The sequence below is a fragment of the Struthio camelus genome, chromosome 1 (assembly GCF_040807025.1).
Source record: "Struthio camelus isolate bStrCam1 chromosome 1, bStrCam1.hap1, whole genome shotgun sequence".
Lineage (NCBI taxonomy): Eukaryota > Metazoa > Chordata > Aves > Struthioniformes > Struthionidae > Struthio > Struthio camelus.
In genome coordinates this window covers 136,901,282-136,918,941 of record NC_090942.1, presented here as the reverse complement: position 1 = coordinate 136,918,941, position 17,660 = coordinate 136,901,282, and the positions used below count along the sequence as shown (strand labels likewise).

The 17,660-nt window shown below is 44.4% G+C and overlaps 1 protein-coding gene across 2 annotated transcripts in view; it reads right to left on the bottom strand.

The window, feature by feature from the left end:
• RPS6KA3 (ribosomal protein S6 kinase A3) overlaps positions 1 to 7,551 on the bottom strand; it is a 78,098-nt gene extending 70,547 nt beyond the window's left edge. For both annotated transcript variants that reach the window (XM_068918160.1, XM_068918170.1), the window contains exon 1: positions 7,397 to 7,551. In XM_068918160.1, the coding sequence (XP_068774261.1) occupies positions 7,397 to 7,468 (72 nt within the window). In that variant the 5' untranslated portion in view covers positions 7,469 to 7,551. The remainder of the gene's footprint in view (positions 1 to 7,396) is intronic.
• Between the last annotated feature and the right edge of the window lie 10,109 nt (positions 7,552 to 17,660).

Sequence of the window (17,660 nt, the reverse complement as noted above, 5' to 3'; positions counted from 1 at the left end):
CCCCTTCTTAGATCTCCAATAGTGGAGTTTTCACAATCTATTTCAGTGCTAAACTAAAATATAAAGTTGTAATAGGATCTGAATTAATGACTTATGCCCTAACTCCTGAGGTATGAAGGCACACACATCCAAAGCACTTACCTAAATCCCGACCTGATTATAAGCTTATCATTACACGTAAGTAGCAGAAGTGAGCTAACATCACCTTAGATTTCTCTACTGTTATCTCTTAGTAGTGTATATTCAATAGATTTTGCATAAGCTATGTTAGAAATAGTATAAAAGAGTCAAAGTTTTTGGTTTTTACTAAAAATTAGAGTTTTTTTATGAAACAGAAAATGACTGCAAGCATTTCTTTATATAAAACATGGTTACTTCACATCCATTAATACCACATAATTTATTCTAAATTTTAACTAAGGGGACAGATGACTTTGCTATGCATTAAGAAATAGCTGGACATTGAAACTTCTGCTTTTTGTAAACAATCAACCTGAGATACAAGCCATTGACACACAGATCATTTAGGCATAAAGCCAAGCTCCCTTAAGTTAGGGAATATTTGGACAACTTTAACTATGGCATTTCCCAAGACCTATCTACTTTTACATAAGAAGGTAGTGGCAGTGTAAATGACTAAGTCTAGTTTAACAATACAGCCTAGATGCTGCTCAAAAACAGAACCCTCCACCACTGCGCTTACCTTGGCACTGGCGTTTGTCCAACCCTGCGGCAAGCCAGGCCAGAAAACAAAACTTAAAAAAAAAAAGTTTGCCTCTTTCAGTCAATTTAATTCTCTGAATTAACACAGCTTGAAGTCAGACAAGTACCATGGTAATATCCAAGATGCTGGATATATAGTATCATAAAATCTTTGTCCAGGCCAACCACTTTCTGTAGCTTAAAACAAGCTCAACAACATACGTTCACTTGCTCTTGAAAGAAAAAAGGTAAAGAAAACTTTCATTTAGTTCCCTACCTATACAGCTGGCAAATTATTACACTCAACACAATTCTCCAGCAGCCTTAGTAAAAAATGCACCTCCTATTCTCTGTCCCTCTGCTCCAAGAAGGAAGAACAAATATACATGCAGAAACCACTTCAATATATCCAGACCCCTGAAACACATCTGAAAATAAAGGAAACTCCCTCTTGTGCTTGCACACATTATCCTAAGAGTCACTCTAGCACCTGATAACAAACAAACTCTGTTAGTAAGACTGCGTTTTCACGGGAAGGCAGGTATGCTCGATGCCTTCTGCAATCCCAGGGTGCACCGAAATGCAGTGACTGCCTGCCTGGCTCCCTGTACAGGGCCTTGGGCACCCTGCAGGAGCGCACCAGGCCCTCACACCGTGAGTCAGTGTGCAGCAAGGCTGCAAACCGCATTCCTTACAAAGCGGACAAGTGTTTTCAGACGTGACGTGGTCTCTTGCAATCTCTTTTTATTATAAATGACAAGGATTGTAGTTTAACATTGAGGTCCACTAAAGCATTGTCCATTTACATGCAATTTTTCATTTATCTGTTTTAATGAATTCTGCTAAGACGATACTAAGCTGTACAGTAACTTTACTATTTCCTAAACTTCAATGTTTCCAAAGCTGACTATACAACGATTGTTGATTGCTGGAAAACAAGAGGTGGAAGACTCCTTACTAAGTGGAGGAGGAAAAAAAAACAAAATTAAAACAAAAAAAAACCCTTAATCTGTTGGTCTAAGTTCTAATAGTAACTTACTTTGGCACCCACGTTATGTAACAAACAACCCAAATAATATTCATCATGTTCCAATTACATCAAGAAACCACTAACTTTTGAGCCTCCAGGACAAAGTAGTCTGGCTTTAAGAAACAAAGCAGTAAGAAGATTTACTTTTCAAAGCTATGTTTTGACGGACATTTAAAATCATGACAAAACAGTTTTCTTTACATCTCCTGTGTACGCTTAAACATGAACCGGCCTAATAAATTAATGTGTGAAGTTAAATGTTAACAGGATTTCATTCTTAAAAGTTATGTTAGAAAATAGACTTAGCCAATAATAATGTATGTTAGAAGACACATGCCACAGTTTGCTTCACTCAAATTCCAAAAAAGAGAGGCCCATTTCCTCCAAAAAGAGTAAGTGGAGCTTTAAACGTACCACAGGGGGTTCCTTGCATCAAAAAGGACATATGGTAACTGTTACTGATAAGAATGAGCTAGCAGTAACTTTGTGGTTGAGCCACTGGAGTAGGTCCCTGGAAATCAGAGCTGATCTCCTAGCTCTAGAACAGACCCTATGAATTATGCTAGATGGAGTCACCAAGCTGCTGAGTCTCATTTTCCCCATCTGCTAAACAGGAGTTCCCCCTCCCCCCCATTTCCAATGGGTGAAGCATTTAAATTCTATCTCAGACAATACAGAGGCAAGAGAGAATACAATATTAGGTATGCAAGGGCAATAGTACAATACTTGCAACAGTCTACAGCGTTAGTTCATCTGACCTTAAAAATTCCTTGAAGAGATTCTCGCTTTTCCAGTTTTGCCAATTAAATTATCCAGCCTCTCAGCAGTCATTAAGACAGGAAAAAAAACCTGCAAATTTTAAAGAACTCTTCAAGTAAGAGCAAAAAGTTCTACAGCTGGAATATGGCTATGAATTATATTTGAAAGACAAAAAAAAATATCTTGAACAAGCACCTAAAGCAGACAGCTTTGCCCACTGCCAAGATCAGTTAACCATTAAAGCTAATATTCTGCTGTGCAGAAATAATTAAATAGCCACCTTAGACTCGCAGTGATAAATGGTTCATTTTAAATGAAAACCAGCTACAGTTAGTATAATGCATCACAATTAACATAGAGAAGACAAACTTTCCTTCAAACATTTCAATCTATTTACATCTCTATTAAACATCCAGTTGTGGGAAATATTACATAAGCTATAATGAACAACACAATTACATGCTCAGAACTGCTAAATTCAACATCTTACACGAGGAAACCAAGAACTATGAAACAGAACACTGTCCAAAGGTACTTCACCAAGCAGCGTGACACCCCCCATCAATATCAAGAAACTAATACTAGGTCATATTTATTAGGAATGCGTTAACTGAAAAACATCAGAGGTAAATTTGTACCATTAAGGATCTGAAAAGCTGGTACCGAGGGAAAAAACAAAACCAAAAAACCCAAAGATAAACATCTTTCTTGCAGATGGTATGTTTCTGAAAACAGTATTCACATAGATATAACATCTGTTTTACTGATGGAATCATCAAAATCCATAACTCTCTTCTGTCACACCATTTATTTGAATGCAGAGTACACTTCTTAGTATAGATAAGAACTGAATCGCTAAAGTCCATTTTTACCAGGTAAGCAAAATTTCACTTAATGTATCTGCAAAAATAAAACCTCAGGATACAGCACCGTATGACAATAGATATGTATCAGAAGCAATTGGTGAGTGCTGCAAGGAGAGGCACAAAAATTCTCAGTATAATGGTGACATAATGAATGGCCTTCCTAATCCACATATAACACCCCATTTAGATGATTCTACTTTGGTTTTCTGACCATTTCCCTGTTCTGACTATTCAAGAAATTACTGTAAATATAACCTTTGTTCCTACACAAGAACACTGATTACATTGTGTAGCATAGACTGCAAGGATGTAATTGCAACCGGAATTTTATAGCTTAAGGTGGCAAGAAATCGAATAAATTTCAGATTCCATACCAGAAGCATACATTGACTTAAAGCATGTCATACTGAAATTAGAATCGAATTACAACGGAAAAGTTACAATATACCAGCTTCTTATAAGCATCAGCATGACTTTTTCTTACTTCTCCTGTCTGTTAAACGTTGGCACCAACCATTGTCTTGTGCAAGGTTCAGATAATTCTCGATACAGGATATAAAATAAGGAGTTCTGAGAGGGGAAATTCATACCATATATGTAATCACCTAAGTAGGCAATCATGAATCCACTATTAAGAGCAGTAGAAAAAACTGAACTTCCTCCACAGCCAATTTAGATCACCTAAATTAAAACTCCTAAAGAGAAATAGCACAAATGCTTCCCACAACACCTAACAAATGAAAACCCTTTACAATAGCCAACTCTTTCAACATATTGGTGTCTACAGTTTGGCTGTCATAACTATTCATTCTCCTCCAGTCAACATTAATATGCACTGCTGGGAATACAAATCAAAGGACCAGGCTAGTTATTCAGGCATTCAAATCACCAATGTTTAATTTGCTTGAAAGCAGTTGTCTTGGAATAATGGGCACACTCTCACCATGAAAAACAGATCCATGCTTTGTTGCAGGTCTTGAATCAGACAGACCCTGCATCAATAAAATTGATTCCACAATTCCACAGGCTTTAAAGGTGCCATGATTTAAAATAGGAGATTTTTAAAATATTTGTATATACCCACACACTTCAATATGCAAACTTTAAGATAATGTGTCCAATAACTTTGTTCACTGAAAAAGCTGTCAGAGACGCAATGGAGATTACCGACATATTTCCGTTGTACTTGTAGAAACAGAACTCCTGCAGCTTACCTCTGAAAACTATAAATCCATGTCACATCTAAAAAACTACTTGCATTATTTCTTAAGAAAGACCACGTTCTACAGATCTGTTGATTATACTCGCACTAAGTTACAACAGTTGTTGAACGTTAATAATGTAGTCTTTCAGAGTAATGCTAGTTAAAGGTATTTACTCCTCCCATAGAATACGCCCATGTATCACAATAATTCATCTCCTCAGTGATGCCAATAGGAAACTGAGTACAGGACTGCATAGTCCTAAAAATTTAATCCAGGTAATAAAAAATGAAAATTAATCCAATATGAAAACTCAGAGTTAAGATTACAAAAAAGGATTTGAGATAAGTTTTAAAGCTCTTAATTCCATGATTCCATGTGGATAACACAGCATTACAAAAAAATGCATCAGCAAATCTGCCATGTTAGTGGAAACTCTTTACCCTGTTATTACTGCTGAAGACATTATTATTATCAAACTATGACTGAAAGCACAATGAGGATGTAAAAAATATCTTTGCCCAAGGATGTGCTTGCAGGATAGGGTCTGTAATTAGGATACTGCTATGCTGCAGATGACTACATTTTCAATTCGCATGAGTTGTTTATGTACTTAGGTCATTTGTTTATTTGACTTAAATTTATCAATTTTCATTAAAACATCTTCTCTTCTTAAAAACTCATTTCAGGTAAGCAACTTCTTTAAGTCTACCTTTTCCTTTTGAGGAAAAGCTTTTACAGGTGCAATCTGGTCTTTTCAAGCACTGGATATTTATTTTAGACTAGGACCTTACCTTGTAAACCTGTCAGTTCAGTTGCTGTTTCATGTTTTGTTAGTGTTCCCAGTGAATTTTTTTAGATGCCTTATGACACACTGCTGTAGACTCAAGACAATGCAAGTGCTTTACTCCTTCCTCCCTCCCTCACTTTAGGAAGAGGTAGAATACACCAGTTTCAAGAAATCTATGACAGTAGTTTAAAAACAAATCATGGAACTAAAGTGCACTAAAACAAGGAAGTAATAAAAAGAGCATAATTAACCACATACATAGGTACTTTTCAAATTATCTGGTTTTATTACCTTTCTAGTATATATACCCTAGCGTTATTCAAGACGCATAGAATACATGCAGTGAGCAAGGAAGACTGAACTAACAGTTAAGATGTATTCTCTAAATCATTAGTGTAAACGGCCTTGCAGAAAAATCCTTCCTTGCCACTTCTCTCCCCTGAGCATCACACTATTCCAATTACTCTTCACTAAAAAATACTCATCTAAGAGCACCACTTCAAAAGTCACTGAGGGAAATTACAGTAAACAGCAAGAATTTAAGACAGTTAGATGCGTCTGTTAGATCAGAAGTCCAGGTTCTTCTGACTTCCAGAGATGCAGTCACTTTAAGCAGAAGGAAGACAAACATCAAGAGGACAAACACGTTGATACTGCAGAAACTTTTCAGTTTGGTCTATCTTTCTCTGCTTCACTCATTAGGAATAAGCCCTAACCTTGAAACTAATTTTTGTGGGCTGGCCTGAATCCACACTGTTCAAAATCATGGTTTGGAGCAGACTGGCTGCGTATCAGCTGGAGGAGATTCAGGTACAAGCTGCACCATCAGAGGAAGCTCTTCCTTTCCTTTCTGATGGGAGTCTGACCGTCAACTAGGGTGTACATTGCAGATGACTAGGAAACCACGAAGCAAGCACAACTGTCTCTGTACGTGTGGTGTTTACGTAGATCCAAACCAACAGAGCAGCAAGTACTCGGTAAAGAAGAACTGGAAATAACTGGAGGCGTCCGTAGCCCCCGATCTCAGGGTGCAAGCGAGGCTAATTTCCAGCTCCTGGCATTATCTCAGCCTGGAAGAGCTCACACGCGTCCTGCCCGACGGTGACACGAGCGCAACACCAACTCCCCACTACCAAAAGCAGGAAACCGCACTGGGCTGCATCTCAGGGATGTTCCCACAAAACGCGGCCGAGCACCGAGCTTCACCAATGCGAAGCGCCCGTGCGGTTTCCCAAACGCTTGCGAAACTGCAGAGACACAACCCCATCCTGCTTAGATAAGGGGACAGCGGCACCCGGGCGGGGACAACCCTTCCCCGCCGCAGGGGGAGCAGCGGCAAGGCGAGGGCGCCGGCAAAGTGACGCCGGCGCCGGCCAAGCCCCGCGGCCGAGGCCAGGGCCAGGACCGAGACCGGGCTGACCGCCCCCCCTCCCCTCCCCTCCCCTCCCCCTCAATCCCGGGGCCGGTTCCGGCCGCTCGGGAAGTGCGTGCGGAGGCGGCAGGGCCGCCCCGGGGCAGGGGGAAACCCGCTCCCGACGAACGGGCACGGCGCCGAAACAAAAGCCGCCGCCGCCGCCGGAGCCGCTGGTCGCCCTGCCCGGGGCGGCGGGCGGAAGGGGAGGGAGCCGGCGGCGGCCGTGACCCGCGGCGCGGGGCAGCCCCGGCCGGCGCCGGCCGTGAGTCAGTGCCCGGCGGAGGGAGCGGCGCGCACGAGGCGGCCGCCGCCGCCGCGCTCGTCCCCCAGCCCCGGCCGCCGGGGGAGCCCCAACCGCCCCCCCGCCTCCCGTCCTCCCCGGCGGCGGCTCGCTGCCCCCTCGCACCCGCCGCGGGAAACTTTCTCCGTCCCCCGAAGAGCGGCGGGAGCCGCGCTCCCGTCTCCGCCTCCCCCCCCCGCCCCGTCCGCGGCCCCTTCGCAACTTCCCCTGCCCCGACCGCCCTCACACGCCACCGGCGCCGCCACACGCCCCGCTAACCCCCGGGGCACCGCGGCCCCCCGCCCCAGGGCTCGGCTCTCGCCCTGGCCGCCGCTCCCCGCCGCCGCCCGTACCTCCGTGCTGCTCTCGGCCGCGCTCTCCACAGCCATCTTCTGCCAAGGGTCCGCCAGCTGCGCCAGGGGCATCTTCCCCGCCCGGCGCCCGCGGCCCCCGCGCCCCGCTTCCCCACACCACCCCCCCGCGGCGGCGGCGGCGGCGAGGCGCGACGAGGCAGGCAGCGAGCCCTCGGGCGGGCGCGGGACGCCCCGGCTGCCAGGACAGCCCCGGCCGGCTCTCACGGCGGCGGCGGCGGCAGCAGCAGCGACTGCGGGGACGGCCGCCGAGCTGCCGCCGCCCGCCCCTCCCCCACGCGCTCCCCCCTCCCCGCCGCCAGGCGGGGCCGCGCTTCCGCCCTCCCACCCGGGCCGCCGCTCGCACCCGGCTTCCGCTCGCACAACATGGCGCCCGAGCCATTACCTGCCCGCCCCAGCCGAGGCTACGCGCGCGTCACCCCCAGCGGGCGGGGCCGCGGCCGGGGCCGGGCCAATCGGCGCCGCCTGCAGGTAGCGGGAGGGGGCGGGGCCTGGCTGGGAGGCGGGGCGGAGCCGCGGCCCGGCTCGGTGGCGGGTGGCGCCGCGGGGGGGGGAGGCCCGCGGGTCGGGCGGCGCAGCGCGTCGGGAAGGCAGTACCGGGGGGAAAGAGAGGGACGGGGACGACGTAAAGACCGCGGTCGGAGGTGCGGGTTGAGGAGCTGGAGGCTTCAGCGGCCGAGAAAGCGGGGCGCCGGGAGCCGTTGCGGAAGCGGGTGGCGTGTGCGCGGCGGCGGGGTGGGCTGCGTGGGTGGGAGCTGCCTGGCAGCGGGCAAGCCGTGCTTTGTGCAGGCCGCGAGGGCAGAGCTGCCAGCGGAGCCGGGGAAAGGGCTTGTTCTCCTCGCCGTTTCCTCAGCTATTAGCTGGGGCGCGGACAGCTGGCTGAAATACAGGCTGAGATCCCCCCCAGGCCTGCGGCCTGGCTGCAGCCGCGCAGCCCCGACGGGCCGGAGCCGCCGCCGCCGCCGAAGGTGGACGCCCGCGTTGGGCGCCTCGCTGCCAAGTTTTCCCAACCCTACCTGAGAAGGGCCGCTTCGTTTTCCACAGGCCTCGCCCCCCTGCCCACCGACTCTGTCCTAAAGCCTTTCCAGGTGTTGATGGGCGTAAGTCACGTGCTTTGCTTCACCCCCGATAAAGGTTAATGTCGTTTTATTTGGGTGGGGGGCAAGGGGATGATGGGGCAGGAGTGCTAGTACCTAAAAAAACGCGTGTGCGCGCATGCATGAAAGCACGTGGGTGCGCACACTGATGTGGCAAACAGGCTACTTCTGTTTCTGCTCGGCAGCGTGTTTTCGTCCCGCTTTATTTCTGTAAGCGTGACTGCCTGCCGGCTAAGAGGTGCCAAGTAATGGACAGGCCGTGCTCCATAATGAATCGGACTTCAGCCGGTGCTGCAGCGAGCTCCATATCTGGCGTAAAAGGTCATCGCGGAACGATCCCCCCGAGCCACCACCGCTGCCAGGAGCAGCAGCTGTGCCCTCCCCTTGCTTGCTGCTCTTCGTGCTGGCCCTTGCCGCAGCCTCTCTTTTGAACGGGTGAAATTGCTGGTGCTGCCACGTGGTGAGTCAGACTGCAGAACAGCGCCAAGTAAAAACTAAACCCCCCAAACCACCACCACCTCTCAGAAAACAAACCCAAGCCCATCCAAGCTTGAGTTAAAAGTTGAAAAGAAATCAGGGCTGCCCCCTTTGACAACAGGGGGGCGGTTTGTAAAATTCTGGCCTGTTATTGATATGAAGTTTAGAATAAGGCAATAGAAAACAGAGATAATTCAGTAGTGCTTGACAGCTTTTACGCTTAGGTTAATAGCAATTTTGTAGTCTGATCAGAACCAGGTCACTTTAGTCTCGAGCTGGCGGCTGGAATGTTGAATGGAAAGCTTATGTTCACAGCAGTTGTACGTTGTGTGTTTGACACACACATCAATGCTTTTCTTTATCTTTTGAGTTCGTGTAAGAGTCTGTAAAGAAAGAAAAGTTTGCTTCCATCCCTTTAGAGGTGTCAGCTTCTGTTCCCTCACAGGGATAATTCAATTTACATTATTGCAGCTCATTCATTTGTACCCACGCTAACTACACGGTCAAATACCCACATCTGAGACTTGCCGTTATGAAAAAGAACCTGATCAGCTCAAGGGTGGCAACCGTAATAGAGAAAAAAATTACTTAAATTTGCGTTTAACATAATTCAAGCAATCCCTCTTTATATGGTAAGACTTCCTTCCTCTAAATAAAGGCTATCGTCTCCTGTCTTCCCTTCCTACTTGTCTGGTCATTTCCTGCCATAGATACCTGTTCCAAATCATTTATTTAGAGTTTGAAGCTCTTCTCAGAGGGAGAGATGGTGTCACATTTCAGTCAGGGCCTTTGAAAATGTTCATCATCTGTTGTCCTTCCTACGAATCCAGAAGAATAAAGGCAAAGATTTTATGTGCTAATATGTAAAAGGGCTGCAAACAACAGAAACCTGACCTTTTCGAAGGCACTGATGTGAGGAGGATGGGCTGAAGTATGCCATTTAATTGTTTGGGGGCTTATTTGAGTATTATCATACCACACATTTAAATCTTACAAAGGAGACAGCTTCATCAGGATTTTAATAAGAGCTACTACAGAGGAACAGAATTCAGGGCAGAAAAAAACATCTGTAGATTGTCCCCATGGGGAAGAGAAACACATCAGTTGATGTCTGGGAGATGCGGGGGTTTCTGACTTTCGGATCCTGCTAAGTTCTGGGCTGGATCGTCCAGAGAGGGGTAAGACACTGAAGGTATTTTGCCTCGAGACAGCAACTCCTGTTTTCATTCCTTCTGTCTCAGGCCAAAGCAAGACTCGTGCTTTCACCTGTGGCAGCAGACCTTTCCTTCTACCCTCTTCCCCTTTAAGCACAGCTATCACATGTTGAATGTAGTCACCATTAATAACCGCCTGTCACCAGAGTCTGTAGGGGTTGAATTCACCTTGGCAGAAGTGGTCGCTATCATATTGCATCTACACAGATGTTTTACATGCACTTCAACTTGATCACATTTTTTAGGAGAAGAACAGCATGTGGCAGCTGAAGTGACAGTGCTCTGTAAAATCTTGTTAATGTATCGTTATATGAACTCGTTATATGAACGTTATATGGGCTCCACAAACTGCACCTTTTTTGATACCACTTATGACAAATATAAGTTGTCATTGTATTGAAAGGGGAGACATGAGCTTAATAGGACTCATCTATCTTTCCCCTACTCAAGTCAGGTTGAGAGGTGAGCGAAAGGAATAAGGGAAGCTTGCTCATGGTCAATCATTTCCAAGGCTTTGTATAGCTTTGAAGTAATACCTAATAACTCTTTGCATGTAAGGCAGAATTCATTGCAGGGTTAGTAAATGGCTGTAGTCACACCCAAAAATCAAATTAATAAGCATAAAACGGGAATAGTTGGTAGCATCACTACAGTACCAAAAGGATGCCAAGAAACCGGAGCAAAGTTGTATTTCCACTAAAGTGGAAGGCAGAATTCCGGTTTATTTAACTGGTTTGAAATCCTGTTTCCCTTGGTCACAGTACCACGCTTTTAGAAAGTATTCTGACAGGACTAATAAATCAAATGCATTTAGGGGTCACAGTATAGTATTTAGGAGCTTGAACTTGTATTTTCTAAATATAAATAAAAGGGAAAAATGAGTAAACCAAACAGTATTTATGAGAGCAAAACCCACACGCATTACATAGATGGTGTAGTAGTGTATTAGGTATGAATTATAATGTAGTTTCTTCTGGATTAAAACGCGTAGAATATGAAAAAGTAAATGCCTTCTGAAAGTGCAAATTGAACTTCAGTTTCAAATGTTACAACCATAGTGTTGAGGTATATAATTTGAATTGACTGTATGGGAAAATATGCAAATGTTATTATTCAAAATTATGTAGAAGAAAACTTAGGAGTTAAGTAAAAAACTAAAAAAATCAATACAATTTATTTTTATAGCCAGTAGGAGCAGAAGAGCCTCTTACTCTCGGGACACCTGGATTCAATTCTTAGAGGATCACAAAGGACAATTGTGTAATTTGGTCACTTAGTGTAGATTCAACTAAGGAGACTTAAGTCTTTCTTAATGATGTTTTCAAAAGTGTGAAGAGACATTAACTGGAGAAGCGTAAATATATCCTGCCAAAATAGAATAAGGAAGCCTTAGCGGAAAGTAGAATTGGTTGCTCTGTGCTTTAGTCAGTGCTTTACTTGCCTCGTTGGGATATTGCAAGCATGTTTTCCCTGATGTTTGGAAAACTGATGATGGCTGGGGAGAGAGACTATATGCTAAAAGAAGTTCCCAGCTGGCATGAGTTGTCATGAGTGAGAGGCACTCAAGAGTTGCCTAATCTGCCCCTGTATGCATGGAATCAGCTATGCAGAACAGGGTTGAAGAGAGTTATAACCTACAATTAAAAAGCAAAACCTGAAATGAGTGACAGTCGTGTATGAATACTGAACCTGACCTTACAAACAACGTCTGCCGAAGGGTGCTTTCACCATTACAGGCCCCTGGATGATGGAATTGTGCTGGAATGCAAACATTTCCTACAATTTCCTCTGGCAGGCTCTGCTTTGAAGTTCTGATCCTGCAACTGTGGCGGGAGATGGAATAATGACAATAAGCACGCTCCTAAATCCTACATATACTAGAGATATGGTGTCTGACTCACCACTGAAAATACTCTGGCTTTTGTTTATGTGTGTATGTTAGTTTATATGGAATTGCACTAGCACTGAAATAAAGTAAAGCATAATGGATCAGACTCTATGGTATTTACTGATTTGAGTTTTATCTGTGGTTACTGCACTAGCAGGAAACATTCTGCCTGTGGTTTCTATATCCTGAGTGGAAATGTGGAATTCAATAAAATATGGTCTCATTACAGCATACCTGTCTCCAACATATGTTCTCATTTTAGTTTTTCTGTCCATATGGATAGCTCAGATTTATATTCTGAGCAATGGAGCTTATCCGGTACACCACAGAGTTTGAGAAACCTTTTGCTGAGTTTGGTATCTTACATGGAAACCTACTATCAAATACAGAATACAAGTTATCACCTATATATGGTGCAACATTTAGAAGCATACCAGAATTTCAGATTGTGGCATTTTGAGACAAGAAGGGAACACTACAGTACAAACAAGCATCCATCTCCAAGGTTGAGAGCTCTGCTGGGTTACATGTTAAATGGGCTATCTGTTCACAAGTTAAAAAGACTCAAAGTTGACAAAAATAAAATTCAATGTTCTGTTAATGCAGTAACAAAGTAGTCAGCTTCACAAGTTACTGCTATAAAACACACCAGGCCCCAAGCAGCCGCAGCCTTACAAGTACTCTACACGTCTCCTCCCTTCCCCTTTCAGCTTCCTAGGCCTAGGATGGTAAGGATCACATACCCTTCAGTTATCTTAGTTACTAAATCAGATCATATTTAAAGAGCCTCCTGACAAGATAGACACCATTTATCTAGTACTTCTGAGATCTAACCTTACTACCTCATTTTCCTCATTTTAGGTTCTAGCCCTCTCCCAATTAAATAGCTATCCTCCCCCAGCTCTAGATCTCTCTAAAAGCTACTCACCCAGTCATCTACTCTAATGAGCCTTAATCTTAACTTCATTTTACAGAATAACCAGTCTCTTAGCCAAGAATCCAGTTTAAATCTGGAAAGCTTTACTATCTTCTCCCTACACCTTAATTATGCTCAACAGGATTCTCCTGACTGTGCTAACAGCTACTCTTTATCGTGCTTACCAACACTTGATACTCGTTCCCTGTGGTCTACTGATCTTTTCCAGAGCTACCTGTTGTTGAAGTGAGCGCACACAATCACAGAACAGCTGAGGCTGGAAGGCATCTCTGGAGATTGTCCAGACCAGCCCCCTGCTCAATCAGGGTCACCTAGAGCAGGTTGCTCAGGGTCATGTTCAGCCAGGTTTTGAGTATCTCCAGGGATGGAGACTCCACAAACTGGGCAGCTTGGGCCAGTGTTCAACCACCCTCACAGTAAAAAAGTGTTCTCTTATGTTCAGACAGTTTGCTGTGCTTCATTTTGTGCCCATTGCCTCTCATCCTGTCACTGGGCACCACTGAGAAATCCGGCCCTGTCCTCTTTACATGCCCCCCCCCCATCAAGTGTTTATGCACATTGATCAGATCACTCCTGAGCCTTCTCTTCTTCAGGCTGAGCAGTCGCAGTTCTTTCAGCCTCTCCTCCTATGAGGGGTGCTCCAATCCCTTAATCGTCCTTATGGCCTAAATATAATACCTAAAAATACCATTTGCTACCTCTCCTGCTTTGAAAAGGTAAAAGGTCCATGTGTTCTCTCCAGACGGTTCACTTACTCTTTCACCAGGATCTAATATATGCACCCTGTCTTTTGCTTTGTAGTTTAACCGAGCGGTGCCTTTCGGAGGGAGGCCCAGGTCTGTGGCCAGCTACAGCGTCCGTACATTCTCTCCAGTGATCGATAAAACCTGTAGCATTATCAACTGTAAATCACAAGGGATTATAGTTGTACATGCTGTACAATGGGCGGTCTGCATTATTTTTGTCTTCTCCCTGTATGCTGTCTGCTGTTTCACTGCGCTTAGGGAATTCCTATGGTGAGCCCTGCCCACCTTGTCATTCAGGTATGTTGCTGATTCACACGCACATATATTGCTAATATATGACTTACCTGAATAAAGAGCTCCACTGATGGTTGCCTTATCCCAAAGTGGTTTTCCACCACTTAGTATGAGCTGGAGGTTGGCTAGCTCCAAAGCTTGCTGGTGCACTTCTTTTCAACAGGATTTTGTGTCCCATGGGTGAAGGGCAGCTACCCACTCCAAATATGGAAATTTTAGACACCTGGCAGCCATTCCAGGACCATATGATGACACAGTCGCATGGTGAGAGCATTTCTATCAATCACCCAAAAACAGTGCTTACTGAAGAGGAGGCGTGAAACTGATGGAAGCCAGTTCAGGATCCCAAAGGAGTGAATAGAAATGTGTTAGCTGAAGCAGCCCTACCCACCTTGTGGGTACCACCTTCGGCTCCTGCTGCGTTGACCCGCTTTGCCCTGTTTGATGGAGCAAGGACATCCTCAACGTATTTCTCAGGAGTCATGACCTTGCCAACAGGGGTAGCAAGATGAGGAGGCAGCAAGATTTATTCAAGTATTGCAAAGCAGCACCTAAAGGCTGTGTCAAGGCATGGAGCTTTATGGAGAGCTGCGGTGTTGAAAGAAGGTATATGTGAGACAGATGAGTCAGAAACGATAAAGTCTGTCTTGTCTGAGCTGCAGAAGGTTCAGGGTTAGCTGTTAGGGTGGCTGTGGTGTGCTTCAGCTAATAAGTGGTATGGACTTGACCTAGATCAGATAAGATACTTTAGGTGGAGGATGAGAGATTATGGAAGATTCTTACATTGCTGGTCCTTCTCCATTACGTGAAAAGAAAGAGTAGGAGGAAACAGAAAGGGAAGGCTAAGAATAGGTGAGGGCTATTTAGAAAGAGAAGAGGAAGAAAAGTAAAGCAATTTTAGGGAGCATTTAAGGAGCAGCTGTTCCTTGCAAATGAATAGCTTGTTAATTTTGTGTAAGTTTTTTTGTGACAACATTTAGCAAGTCACAGAAAATGGGAAAGGCTGATGTTTTAACACTGATAAACCGTAGTTACTCTAAGCAGTTGTAGCAATCTGCCAATATTTTCTTTTTTAGAATCACTTGGTACAAGATTAATGAAACAAACAACCATTCTGTGTCTCATTAAATCAATTACAACCAGATAAAATTTCCAATGACTTCAGCTAAATGTTTGCAATAAGAAACAAATTTTCAGCTCATGAGTGGGCCTGCAAGTTAATAGATCACAGTCTTCGGTATTAAATCACCACAGACAGTAGAAGGGATTAAACGAGTTGTCAGGATCATTTTCCTCCTCTTCTGATTCACTTTTAGCAAAACTGAAACTTTGTCTGACTTCAAAGATGCTATTTTAAAAATCACAGTTTTCAGGAAGGAATGACGTTATTTTGCCTTTTCCACCAGAATGAATGCTCTTATGCTGTGCACCAACGAGCTGCTTGCCCTACTTGAACAAAAGCTACGACGAGGGCCTTTGATCAGTGTTGACAGTGTTCCTGCAGTATTTCAGTGCCTCATTCCTTTGTGCTTTCTAGAACCACTACTAATGACGTTGGTTAAGAGAGAGTGTAAATTGCAATAAGATGGCCATCTCCAGAGAGCGCTGAATTGGTCTATTGCAAGGATTCTTTAATTATTAATTTCCTTGCTACAGATTTTTTTTTTTTGTTCGTTTGTTTTAATAGTTTGTCAGGACAAATAGATCCTTTATGAATTCCCTCAAACCACCACTCATCCGTACTAACAAATTTGTCCACTTTAGTCCACAGAAACCCCTTTCACAGTTGTGACACACCATCACGCTTGTTTAACGGGTTACATTCCACACTGGGTTTATTTTTTCCTTAGGGACAAGCAGGAAATCTGTCACTAATTTCCTTCCAGCCAGCTCTAACTGCCGTTTCTCAGTCCTCTTAATCCTCTGTGTATTTCTTCCTCCCCATTTTATCTCCTGAAGACTGACCTGGTTCTCCTAACTTTGTGCTTGTGTTTCTTTCAGGGTATTTTTCGTTCTTCTTACACAGCCTCGCGTTTGGCACTTGGCAGAAGAAAGGAGTCCCATGCTCTCCCTGCAAGATATTAAGTAGGTCTGAGGTATTCACCTACCTCATGTAGATCTACTTCCTCACTTACCACATCTCCTCTTTCCTGCTCAGCCATCTTTATTTTTACCTATCTCCCATTGTCGCACACAGCATGTCCAAAACTTCACTTCCCTTTTTTACACCGAAACCCTTTCTCTGAATAACTTCCCACTTGCTGTATAAGAAACCACTGTACTCCTTATTGTCAGGTCATCAGCCCCTCATTAAATCAGGGACCTTCAAGAGCTGCATATCTAAAATTCAGCATTTCCTGTGTATTGCCACTGCCAGAAGTTGCAGTCCTGTTTTTTGCAGTGTTGCCATCCCACCGCCTCCTGTTGCTTACTGACAAGGTGAGGTTGCTTGGATCTCTCATGTCATTCCTGCACCTTCGCTCCGTTCTGCTTCCTAGTCAAGCTCAGCTTCACGGTTCAGCTGACCTCTGTCCTGGCTTATTTCATTTTTCTCGTTTCACCCTTTACCTTTTTCATGGTTCTATATCCTCCTGCTTCTTCTTTCCTACTTTGTCTCTTATGTTTCTCAGCCTCATGCATTTTTTATGTCACTCTGTGCTTCAGGCCTCTCATTTAGAAAGCCCTGCTTTTCCCCAAATCCCCTGGAGTCTTCTTGCATTCACCTTAACAGTGTCTTTCAGCTGCTGTCCCAGAAAGTATATTTTTCCCAAGTTAGCCTGTAAACTCTTCAAAGTGTGGCTTTTGTACTGTCAAAAGGAGAAGCATTTCCACCTCCACTTTAAAAGTAAGCAGAGCACATTCTAGAGAGATTTTTGCAGATGTAGAACCACTTTCTATAGTGTCCCCTAGGGCTCACAAATTGGGCACCCAAAGACTAGCAAGCTCTAAGTCAGACTATACTTTTGAACATGTTGGCAGATGGGTTACACTCTTCCCTGTGTTATTTAGGTGCAATTCCAAAGTCTTTGGAGGACTTGCTCCCACTTAAGACAAGGCTAAAATTGCTGTAATCCTTAGGAATCTGTTGCCCCTTAAAGTATAAAAAAAAAAAAAAAAGCTTTATTCAGTTACCCAGACTCTAAAAAAATTACATGTATACTTTTAGGTGTATAACAACAATCGCAAAAAATGCCTGATTTGAAGGTGTGGGTGCACAAGCAAATATATCAGGGGGTAGGCATAAGAAAAAGTTAAGCTTCCCTTCCTTCTATGCTTCTCCTCTACGGGTGCTATAGTGACTGAAAATAACTCTGCTTTCAGTGATGTCATCAACACTGGAGGCACACTGTCAGCTTAATTTGTTTTCTGACTTCAGCAGAGGAAACAAAATCTGACAGCTGACTCACTTGTTAGGTTTGAAGTAAAGTAGTTATGTTTTTTTTCATCTATTTGGCCATGAGATTGCTGTTTCAGATATCCATCCCCTTTGTAGCAGGTAGAGGTACTCGTATTCGTGATAGAAAAAGGAAATAAACAGTCTTTGAAATAACTCTGCACTTTGTTATCATAGAGAAGATGTGGTCTGAAGCAGG